Source organism: Melospiza georgiana, chromosome 4 (assembly GCF_028018845.1).
Source record: "Melospiza georgiana isolate bMelGeo1 chromosome 4, bMelGeo1.pri, whole genome shotgun sequence".
In the NCBI taxonomy this organism is placed as follows: Eukaryota; Metazoa; Chordata; class Aves; order Passeriformes; family Passerellidae; genus Melospiza; species Melospiza georgiana.
Genome location: NC_080433.1, coordinates 58,216,923 through 58,229,352, shown reverse-complemented (window position 1 = coordinate 58,229,352; position 12,430 = coordinate 58,216,923). Strand labels below are relative to the sequence as shown.

Sequence of the window (12,430 nt, the reverse complement as noted above, 5' to 3'; positions counted from 1 at the left end):
TTATACCACAAAGGATGGTGAGAGTCTTAAGAAGACACACCACCCTTCCTGTTCTACAATGAACCAGAAACTTGCCAGATTCCAAATGCTGAGGGCCCAAAATATCAAGTTCCCACTAAAATTTTAGGAATGCATCATCTCCAGAATGCAGCTTGGAACTGCCGTATATATTTTTGTGCTAATATATCATAGGAGCTCAGTGCCAGTAGCAGAACCCAACAGAAGGAAAGAAGAATGTAGATTCAAGAAAAAAAGATAATACTTGCTTTACAGACTTCATTTTTTTAAAGAAAAATTAAAAAAAAATGTTTTACAGACTCCTCCATTATCATTAGAGGAAAGGTGAAACTTTGGGAGGTGAATTCAGCTCCTACCAAATAAATAGAAATTTTTTTCCCTGATTTCTATGAAAGTTTGACAAGACCTGTGGTTATTACTCAGATTTTTAAATATGTTTACAATATTCTACTGTGGAAGAATTTTAAAGGCAAATTGCTGTTATCAAGTTCTGTCTCAAAAATGTTTCAAAAGGACCCAGTGAGAATCTTAGCAAAATAAAACACTGTGTGCTCTGAATAGGAAGTAAGAGGTTGTATCCTACAGCACATTTTATAAAATTAATACTTCTAAAGTAAGAAGGGAGGAGACATAAGCACAACAAGCATATGGGTGATGTATTGCTAATTGACATAACAACTGGACCCTTTTATTTCAGAGACATGTTGTCAAAAGGAGAACATTAAATTCCACACTTATATCAGGTTTTAATTTATCAAAATTTAGCAATTTTGTTGTGGGAAAAATGTTAAGTCTTTGTTGTTTGTTTGTTTTGGGGGGGGGGTATTTGGTTTGTTTTTTTCTTTTTTTTTTTTTTTTTTTTTTTTGAGAAGAAGCAGAATGACTTTCACAGTGATCTCCATCAAATATTGCAGAAGTTACATCTCTCTGTTATTTATATGCATTGGGTATAAAGCCTTAAAATAAGATAAAATGGCTTTTCTTCCCAGTTAGCTGCTTTAATATAAAGGCTCATTAATTAAAAGAGAGAACTGGAAACATTCAAAACCCGGCTGGTGTTGCAATTCTCAGGAAAACACAGCTCTCTTTTCTTACCGTAGTTTTTTCCAGGCAGTGAAGCAGGTGGTGGTGCTGTGTTTCAAAGGAAGAGCCAGATTTGCCAACAAAGGCCTGTTCTTCTTCATTGGAGGACTGTTGATACATAAAACTGTGTATTATTGTCAGTTTTGAACAAGAGGGTTCTTATCCAAATATTTGATCAGAGCTAATCGGGATCGTACATCGTAGCGTAAATGCAAGGCTTTGTCTACAAAGTATACCAAGAATTATTTTGCACCTTAATTTGCTTTTGCTTTTTTTTAAAATCAAACTATTTTCCTTCCTTCCCTTGCACCTCCTTTTAAATGTTTTCATCTTAGATCTTTTATGCATGGATAAAATAAAACTATTTACAAGTGCAATCAACACATAAGCTTTGAATGTTGGATGAACACATGTTTAAAATTTTAATCAATTTAAGTTACAGTAAAATATTTGTTCTTCCTGAGAATGTGCTTCATTTAAAGAAAACTAAAAATAGCTGTCCTCCCAGGATCATTTCATAGCACTAAAGAATTTGTAATACTGCTGCTTACACAAAAATTCATGTCAGTGATCCCAATCTACTGGGTTTAGAAAGCATATAGAAAATGTTACTGATATAGAATGAAGAATTAAGTAGAAAGCATCCACTGTTTATTAATTGCTTTCATATTTATTCATTAGAAAGTAAAAAACCAAATAGGGGAGGAAGTGGGATAACAGAAAAGAATACTTGAACCATGGGATATTGGAAATCTGCATGGTAATTAAGCTATTTGGTGTCTTTTTTATTTAAATATTTGAGTTCTTTCAAGCAGAAGAGGAAACAAGGGCTCTGACTGCTCATCTCTCATGCTACACAGGACAGATAGACAGACAGCCACTTCCTCCTCTGCTGGCTATAGGTTTAAGTATCCGGCTGTTTAACATGTATTGAGCAGAAAGGGCACAGAGGAATAAAAGCCTTCCTGTATTCCTCAGGGAACAGCCTAAATGCCAGAAAATGGCAGGGATTAAAAACCACTCTGTCTGCAGTCTTTCTGGGCTGGGTGCAGCTTTGAGCAGCCAAGGGCTGTCTCCCAGAAGCATGGGTGGTCACTGTGGATCCCAGTCCCAGCTGCTGGTCCTGGCTTCTGTGGCAGGGAGGAGCAGGGAATTTACTTCAGATAACATTAGATTATAATGCATTTGAGGTAATCACCAAGATTCTCCTTAAACCCAAGTAGGTGCTTCGAGGGAACACTTCACTCTGCAACACCCCTCTCTGCAAACAGTATTCAAGAGCTGTCTTTTCCTTTACTGATGATGAAATCTGGTTTTGTCAGCCATGTTCTACCTGTTTAAAGCCAAGTGAGATTAATCCAACCCACCTCCTAAGAGGCAAATGCTCTGTAGTTTCCTTAATGAGTTATTCTACAGGATCTAACTCCAAAAATATGGGTTACATTGAATCCAGCATTTCTATCCGGACATTTCCCTCATCTCCTAATACCCCACCACGGATTCCCACAACTTCCTTTAACAGCAGTAATTGTCCAGTTTATCCTTCCTTAATCTACCTCTAAAGATAACATTGCCCAGAGCCCCACGGCGACTCACCCTGGTGATAAGTAGAATAAACTACTGCTGGGCTGCCATTAAGTGGTTACTCCAGAGGTGGGGGGAACACAAACATTACCTGCTGCAGCTGGTTACTCAGCAAGCCGTTCCGTTTGCTCTGCATGTAGGCATTAGCGCTCCCGCTCTTGGCGGCGCGGATCCGAGCCAGCCTGGCTTTCTGTGGAAACACACCGGGTGAACAGTGCCATTTGTACTCACAGCCATCGCCCTGTTTGTCTGAAACTGCTAATTGGAGTCAGCTGCTTATGAATACCAGTCTCACAGTGACTGACAGACTGCATTGCATCCATCCTCCAGGTGGAGCAAATCACAAGTGTCTTCCCATTTAAAATGTATTTGGTAGAATTTTTTTTTTGTTTGCATGTATCAGCTACTAAGAAGAAGGACTTTGGCGAAGAGATTAGACAGATCAGTATGGAAGTGCCACCTTTTTTTGTTTTGCATTGCTGCAACTGCCACTCCTTATGTCTTGTAGGGCAGAAACATGGACATCCATTTCAGTTGCAATTGCAGTGAAAATCTCTTTAAAGGGAAATAAACAGTTCTTAAAAAATGGAGCATTGTGACATCTATGAGTAGGTTTCTCAGAGTCTTCTGGGTTTTTGGAATACCAAAATGTAATAGTGCAGATGTAACAGTCGTTTCATGCTGTCTCCCAGCTGCATTCCTGAACATTTGCCAGGACATTTTAAAATCATAGAATGGTTTGGGTTGGAAGGGGCCTTAAAGGTTCATCAGTTCCTGGAAGAACCCCCACCATGGGCAGAGACTCCATGCACTACATCAGGATCCCATCCAGTCTGGCCTTTAAGACTTTCAGGGGTGGGGCATCCACAACTTCTCTAGCAACATGTTTCTGTGCCTCACCACCCCCTTAATAAAGAATCTCTTTCCAAAATCTAATATAAACCTGCCCTCTTTCAATTTAAAACCATCGCACCTTGTTGTGTCACTATCTGCCTGTATAAGAAGTCACTCTCCCTCCTTTCTATAAGTCCCTTTTATGTACTGGAAGGCTGCTCCAAAGTCTCCCTGGGGACGCCTCTTCTCCAGGCTGGACAACGCCAGCTCTCAGCCTGTCTCCACAGGAGGGATGCTCCAGCCCTTGGATTATCTCTGTGACCCTCCTCTGGACCTGCTCTAACAGGTCCATGTGTTTCTTGAGCTGAGGACTCCAGAGCTGGATGCAGCACTCCAGGTGGGGCCTCACCAGGGCAGGGTAGAGTGGCAGAATCCCCTCCCTTGCCCTCCTGGCCATGCTGCTCTTGGTGCAGCCCAGGACGTGCTTGGCTTTCTGGGCTGTGAGTGAACAGAGCTGGCTCATCTTCAACTCTACATCCATGAGTACTCCCAGGTTCTCCTCCACAGGACTGCTCTCAATTACCTCCTCTGCCAGCCTGTGCTCATGTTCAGAATTGTCCTGACCCAGGTGCAAGCCCTTTGCACTTGAATTTTTTGATTTTTCATGAAGTTCTCATGGGCCTACTTCTCAAGTTTGTCCAGGTCCCTCTGGATGGCAGCTCTTCCTTCTGTTGTGCCAAAGACATTGCTCACCTTTGTATCATCTGCAGACTTGCTGAAGCTCACCTGATCTCACTGCTGGTGTCATTGATGAACATACTGAAGGGCACCAGTCCCAAGACAAAGCCCTGAAAGGCACCATTCCTCACCAGCCTCCACCTACCCATTCATGTCTGTCAGTATAACCAGACTTAAAACTTACCATTTTTGGTCATAGACTGTTCACAACCTGATTTTTCAGAGATATCAATTACTGAGAGAAGTTTGTGATTTCTCAGGTGAGCCTCATTGCTTGTGAAGGTGACTTTCATCCAGAGTAGAAGGAGGCTCATGAGTGACATTTTGCATCCACTGAATTTTGTACAACACACAGAACAGAGAATTAGGGGAAAGCATGAAGAATGGACTCTCTCAACCATTAATGTGGAAAACAGAAGCTTTTATGGGATTACTAGGTTGGCTTCCTGGTTCTGTATTTTTTGGGGCTTGTTACATGTATAAGATAGAATCTGGGTTGATCTTCATGGTTAGATTTCTGATTCTGAAAGCCAAATGCCTAGCAGCATCTGGAATTAAATGGCTGCTGAAGCACAGAAGGAGATACAGTAAAGCACTTGAAAATCCAACTTTGATATAGCAGTAGGGATTTTCATATCTGATGTTTAATTTGTGGACATTTTCAGAAAATAGAGAGAGTATTTTTCCCTCTTCCCCAAATTTCTGTGACATTAAATGTCAGTATGTGCTTAGAGAGGGACGCAGCCCAGTCACTGCAGCCACCAGATCTTTCTGGCATGATGATTAATAATTAACTGACCTAGAGGAATGGCTCAATACCATATTTCTTTGCACTCACAGCCTCAAACTCACAGATCTTCTCAAAAGAAAGCCAAGGAATTTATGACAGCTAACAGCTAACGTGACTGAAATCTGGCTTCTGCTATGTCATGCATTTGTTATCATGTAGTTGTTCTGAAAGTAAAGAAAGTAATGCTCTGCATGTGGGCATCCTTGAGCCAAAAAGCTCACATGAGATGCTATTGATTGATTTTGTGATATATTACCCATTTTAAGATAACACATTTGTTTATTGACTCTCTTGGTGACCACAGCTTTTCCAGCAATGCAGTTAATACATCTTATTTTAGTGGTAAGGAGAAAACATCCCTGATGACCTGGCCTGGAGTTCCCAGGAGCAACCAGTGTGGGGAACTGTTACAGCTCCCACCCTCCTGACTCACTTGGGCTCTTGGGTGGAGCATCCAGGGCTACCAGCACTGCAGAGGGCTCAGTCCATAGAAAATAGGTGGTTTTCTAAATGGTGCTCCTGTGATGCAACCCCAGCATGCTGGGTTGAAGGGTGGGGGAAGGAGTTTTACCTGCACCACAGAATCATCATGGGCTGGGACAAGTGCACTTGGTTATGTTCATAAATATATAAAAGTTTAGTCTTAGGAGCTCGAGATGCTTTAGAGGAGTCTCATAAATAAGTGATTTCAGTCACAAATATTTTAGCTGTGGTACTTTTTAGTCTGCTCTTTATACATGGAGATTCATTAGATTTAATGAACAGATATTTAACATACATTAGTTCTGCTTTTCCTTTTAGCATGCATATTCATTTTCTCTTTAGTGCTTGAAGTAATAATTATGGCACAGCATCGTTTAATAAAGAAATATGAAAAACATAACAGTCCATCAGACTATCTTAATATATCAGTGCCATGACACATATAATATGAAGGTTGTACTTTCTATGGGAAGATTTAAAATTGCTTTGCAAGTATGAATTTATTGCATCTTAGAAAGCTTTTGTGAGCTAGAAAGTAATAGCATACATCTTTCCAGCTGAGACTCATTCAGATGGCCTGAATTTATATCATTTACCAAAGAGAAGACAGTAAATCTGAGAGGAAGAGAGGAAGCAGATATTGTGGCCTCCATGTTTATACTTCAGCTTAGAGAAAATACTGCAGAAACTGGAGGTGTTTACAAATCTGTTAAAGTGATAAGATTTATTTTCAGTGCTTCTGCCTGATTTATATATGAGCCTGGAGCATGAGCAGTATAGTTACTTCTCCCATTTCCTATCAAGGCATCATTAAAAGTTCATGTCACCCACAGGATTTTAAGGGCTGTGTGCTGGGGATAGAACTCCCATGAAAGGCATCAAAATGATGTGATGACATCAGGAAAACTGTGGTTACAGAAGTGCTGCATGGTCCTTTAGTCTGCATTTTCTGTCATGTATAACAGAATGGGAGTGACAACTGCCTCTTTCAACCACTTCAAAGCCCTTCCTAATCCTCCTCTTTCACAAAATATCTAGGAAAAAAAAAAAAGAAAGTACTTAGTTCTCCTAAAGTAGATGATATCTTTGCTATGAAGATTTCAGGAGTATGAAACTTTGGTAATTTTTACATGATCTAGGACTAAAAGAATGTAGATGAAATATAGTTCTTTTGCATATTTTAGTGAAATTCAACCCAAATAATCTCATCTCCATTCTTCCTAAGAAGTTGATGACCAGTTGTAATTTTTCCCATATCCCTTGTATTTGCACTGAACTTCTCTTTTAAATGCATGTCTTTCTGGTTTCTAGCTTCGAATTTTACAGCATAGAATTGGATCTTTGTATAGGGCTGCATTCATAGAAACCTCGCAAAGGGAGTTCACTGTTATTCAACAACAGTTAGCTCTGTCAGTTTTAGAAATATAAACATTCATTTTCACAAGGTTTTAAGTAGAGCTAAATGTAGCGCTGTGGGGAATTTGCAGCATCCAGCTTTTGACACTCAGATGCCCTCAGCTGTCCAGCTATTTTAAGAGAATGATTTCATCAGAAAGGTTTTAGGACAGGACTTATGGTGATACTGGGAATAATTTCTGGCAAAATTCTCTTCAATTTGCTATGCCAGAAGCCAGGGTAGTCCAGGTAATTTAGTACTTAACTCCTGTTGGCTCTTGCTACTCTCCAGGTTACATAATTGTTTTACTATGAAAACTCAAAAGTTATTAATTGCTTACCCTTTAGTTATTATTGTTTAATAATTTTGTACATTTAAAATATTAAAATTCCTTCCCAGTCATTCTGTGCACGGCCTTTGGTCAGGACAGAGCTGGCTTTCTTCACAGGAGCTGGTATGGGGCTGTGTTTTGGATTTGTGCTGAAAACAGTGTTTACAATTCAGGGATGTTTAAGTTACTGCTGCACAGTGCTTGCACAGGGCCAAGGCCTTTTCTGCTCCTCCAAGTGTCACTTTTACCTTTCTCATTTTCACCCCATCCTTCTGGGTAGGAGAGAGAGAATGAGCAGCAGGGGGGTCTTTGTCTGCCTGCCTGTGCTCAACCATAACACTGGCTCCTGGAACAACGGTGAATGTTGCCCAAAAAATCACTTACATTTTTGTTTATATAATTTATTTTTGTTTGGTATTTTATAAATCCACCCTGTGTGTTTGTTTTTAAGTGAAAAATCATGCCTACATTTCGGGCTCTGATTGTCCAATTTTCAGTAATTGCAAATGATTGATTTCATAGTAGCTGACAATGATTTGCATGACATCAATATGTAACAGAGAAGAAAATGCTGTTTACTTTGCACATTAATGGACATGGAATTAAATAAGGTTCATACATTTCTTGAGTGGTGCCTTTCTTTCACAATCTATTTAAATTAATGTTCAGTAAACACGAGTTCTACATGCTTTTTTTTTTTTGCTAAAGTCAAAAATCCTGGATGAGTTACTGTTAGTTATATTTCTGCAATACTCCTGATATTAATAACTTGTCTCATATAAAGAAGTCAAAATGGCTAGCAGGGTTTCCTACTGCAAACACAGTTCTAAGCTTCCAGATGCTGTTAAGCAGTTGTTGCAGTTTATCTTAGAGCTATTTATAATTAGCTGGTAACTGATTATTCATAACTGACAGATAAATGCATCATGTACAATTAATAAATAACAAAGCCAAGCCAATCTTCAGGATATATTTTGCTTTTTGAAGGTAGAAGACGATACTTGCATGAAAGATTCAGGTTGAATTTTATGTCTAAAGTAAAATTTTGGAGCTGATGATGGTTGTTTGGCTGTTCTGTTGAGGTATCATGCAAAGTCACTCTAGCACTCTAGAAAGTGCTTGGGCAACTAATATTAAGGCTCTTTTGTTCCTCAGGTAATGAACAGCCCTGAGCAGATGTACTTGCACTCAGGCACTTGTTGGCCAAGAGGACACAAGGCTCTTGCCTCCCAGAGGCAGGTATGGAACAGGCACATAGCAAGGCATGCTTCATTCAGGGTATGAAGGACTTTACAATCATAATTGCTGCTGCTGGGAGTGGACCCTGGGGTCCAAGCTGCCATGGAGTGGCCAGACAGCTTCCAAGAGGGAAACTGTGCCTCCTCCTGTCTCTTCTCTGGGCTGGTAGTCATCCCAGTGAACATGACACTGTGAGCGTCCTGCCAAACCTTAGCCCTTGCTACCTATCACATACAGAACAGAAAATCATATCCAACCCTTCCCTTCCCTTCCCTTCCCTTCCCTTCCCTTCCCTTCCCTTCCCTTCCCTTCCCTTCCCTTCCCTTCCCTTCCCTTCCCTTCCCTTCCCTTCCCTTCCCTTCCCTTCCCTTCCCTTCCCTTCCCTTCCCTTCCCTTCCCTTCCCTTCCCTTCCCTTCCCTTCCCTTCCCTTCCCTTCCCTTCCCTTCCCTTCCCTTCCCTTCCCTTCCCTTCCCTTCCCTTCCCTTCCCTTCCCTTCCCTTCCCTTCCCTTCCTTTCCCTGCCTTTATACAAGACAACTGTCATTAACTTTGCCCAAAGTTAATGGGCAACCAAAATAACAACCTCTTGAAGTTGTCTCTAGCTGAGAAAATCTCCACAAATAGCATTTTTCAAAACTGTCTCAGTACTGATAAAACTGCTTGAGAAGAAGGCACAGTAAGACTCCAGGGCATAATTAGTTATGCCCTGAATTTCAATGTCTAGTTTGGATTATTTATTCCTCCATTTCTTGTCAGGATAGGCCAGATCCTTGGACCTTACTATCTGATAGAAAACAGTGTTTTGATAAGCACAGATGATTTTTCCTTCCTTTCCCCGATCCCCTTTTCTGCTTTTGTTTATATTGATTGCAAGGGGTTTCCTGTACTGCAGCAGAAAGCTGGCTTATCCTGCCAACATTTTCTGTATTACAGACTGGGATTTCATGGCAATTACAACAATGTATTTTTATGACTGGAAGCAGGAGCTTCCTTTAAAATCCATTCAAAATGCAATGGTATATAAATAAATTTCTCTCTCCCATCTTCTCCCAAGCATTAATGTGCAGTGTCTTTTTGCCAAAAAAAAACCAAGTGGAATTGTCTAATCTTGAATAACCGTGAAGAGCTCAGTAAGTGCATAAAATGATGGTTGCATGGCTCTTAACAATCCTAATGTAAGCGACAATATTTTTCTGCTGTAAATTGTTAGTGCTTCTGGAACTAGATTTCAACTCTTCAGCAAAGAACTTTCTCTTAAATTTCCTTCCAGCCTAAGCGTTTTGCTGTTTCTGAAGTCTATCTTGATTAAACTTCTGTGTGAGGTGTTGATAAAGTTGCTCAATTCAAGGTACAATTGTCCCAGACCAATGGAAGCTGTTGTAGCAGGAGGTACCACTGCCTGCAGGGGTTTGTGCTGCTCTCCATGAAACAGCACCTTCCTTTAAGCTTATGCTCTTCAGCCTCAGAGAACAGAAACCAGTTCAGTGCCTAGGGAAACATTTATTTTAGAAAATGGTGTAAAGCCTCTATTGTATTGAATGAAGAAGGGATTTCAAACTTCAATAATGTGACCTTTTTGCCTGAATATTCTTTTACAATGTAGTAGAAACCCCCTGTGAAATGCAAGGCTATATTTCATGGCTAAATTTGGACTATACAGTACTCATGAAGTGCTTTTTTGTTGACTTTTCTTTTTTAGTCCATCAGAGCAATATTCAGTTCAACATCTCAGTCATTTTAGATTGAAAGAGATTGCCTTTGCAATAGGAGATATCAATGAAACACACACCCAGTGCTAAGTCAATCAGACCTCAAAGCCATTTTCTCCAAAGCAAGAAGGGCATAAACACAGTCAGAGGAGATCTCTCATCCTTGCTGTTGGCATTGTTCTGGGGAGTAGAGGAAAAAACGCTTGGCAGGATTGCCATTCATCACTTTGTGTTCCTGTTTGAAACATACAATGAGCTCACTGTTTTGCAAGGAGAAAAAGTCAGCTATTAACTCAAGCAGTTCCTATTCAGGAGGAGATTATGGGGAATAGCAGCCAGTCTAGCAATTTAACTTTTGTGAGATATTTTTTAGTGTCCATTTGTTTTTCATTGACAAATTGTGCTGGTTTTGGCTGGGGTAGAGTTAATTTTCTTCACAGTGGCTGGTGTGGGGCTGTGTTTTCATGCTTCCAGTTCTCTCCCTGATCCTGCTGGTGGGGGAGTGAGTGAGCAGCTGCATGGGGCTTGGATGCTGGCTGGGTTAAACCATGACACAAATGTAAAGCAGGCTTAGAAAACTCTGTTTTGTGGCATGCAGTAGGACACAGTTTCAATCTGAAATGGTTGTGTTTGCAGCTATTATGAAAGCTCAGAACAGGCACAGTGATTGCTGGGGTTGAGCAGACCTGTTACCCATGGCTGCCACAGTGCTCAGGGGCACAGGCAGGAGGAGCACTGTGCCCTGGCTGAGGTACAGCTCTCTGCTGCCATTCCACAAAAAGGAGTACAAAAGGTCTTAACAAAAACAAGTTAGTGTAAAAGTGACATGAAGTCAGCTGTGAAAGAGGGGAACACACAGCTGGAATTAGGCTGTGGGACAAAACAGCATGCAGAAGAGTGGGTGGAATTAGTAGATAGATAAAGTATGGGATTTAGAGCTCTGAAGTAGCCTACTTTAGATCAGGTTTCTAGAGAGGTGTGACATTCTTGTGACACACCTGGTTTCTTTTTATAGCATCTTCCTCATCTGGCAGCATTTCTCCAAGATGTGGCCATTGGGTGGTGCTGAATCTTCCACCTGGGCCTATGAGTTTCTTGGTCATGTACCTCTGATTTTAACATAATCTGAGAATAGTATCACTGCATACATTTATTTCACTGGTTTTGGGTGTGGGGTTGTTTGTTTGTTTTAATGAAGAAATCAGTCAAAAAGGTGGCCAGAGGAAAACACACAAACATTCTGTATCTGACTGTGGTGCTGCTGTTGATACGAAGAAGATGCAGCCTGCAACTGCCTGTGTTCCCTGCTCTGTATGTGCAGTCCCCAGCCTGCACACTTGCCCCAGCAATGATCCTGCTCTCCTGAGATCACTGGAGACTCAGGACCTCTGAAGAGAGGCCACAGGTCCACAAAAAGCACAAGTGGTGACACCTCAGCCTTGGCAATCACGCAACCTGTGTGGCATCCAAAGCCTTTGCACTGCCATCCAAGGAGGAGAGGAGGTAAAGGCATCTCAGCACCCAGAGCACGGCTCCAGGTCAAATGGGGGCTCTCTGAGCTGCCGCCATTCAGGATTCAGAGAAGTGGATTAGAACAAGTGCACTGGCAGTGATGTGGAGATGTAAGTGACTGTCCAGGCTTGGCTGCATCACTCCTGATAAATACTTCTCTTCCCAATCCCTGACCTTGTCCACATGTCTCAAGAAGGGAAGCAGTCTTTTTGTAGATCTAGTGGTTATTTTAGTGAGAGACTCAGCAAATCAAGGAAGCTGGAAAAACAGACTTTTACTTTCTTTTTTTTTTTTATCTGATTGAGCTGTTTATCTGAAGCCTTTTAAGAAAAATAGAGCTGAGGAGACAAGTTCCCCAACAATCAGATTCCCCCAGAGACTGAATCTGGGACTTTAACTAAACCTGGATTAGTGAAGCAATCTGTTAGCAGAGATGTTAGGAATCATTATGAAGTTTGAGGGTTTTCCTTGTTTGTTTGATGGGTTGTTTGGTTTTTTTGGTTTTTTATTTTTCCTCAAAGACTGTGGTAGAAAGAAAGCCTGCCTGAAAAAGCACAGAAGAATCTTCAGTGGGTGAGACTATTGTCTAAAAGTCCTAGATCTAGTCTAATAAGTGGGATTAATTACCAAAATAATAGGTCTGTACATTTTGACAGAAAAGATAAATGAACCTGTTTTGGTTTGAGTTGGGTTTTTTTTCTCACTAAAAATAA

The 12,430-nt window shown here is 40.8% G+C and overlaps 1 protein-coding gene across 3 annotated transcripts in view; it reads right to left on the bottom strand.

Moving 5' to 3' along the window:
* Window positions 1–12,430, bottom strand: part of KCND2 (potassium voltage-gated channel subfamily D member 2) — a 266,352-nt gene that overhangs the window by 7,129 nt on the left and 246,793 nt on the right. For all 3 annotated transcript variants that reach the window (XM_058022159.1, XM_058022162.1, XM_058022160.1), the window contains 2 exons: window positions 2,777–2,875; window positions 1,114–1,209 (listed from right to left, as the gene is read on the bottom strand). In XM_058022159.1, coding sequence (XP_057878142.1) covers window positions 1,114–1,209; window positions 2,777–2,875 — 195 coding nt within the window. The remainder of the gene's footprint in view (window positions 1–1,113; window positions 1,210–2,776; window positions 2,876–12,430) is intronic.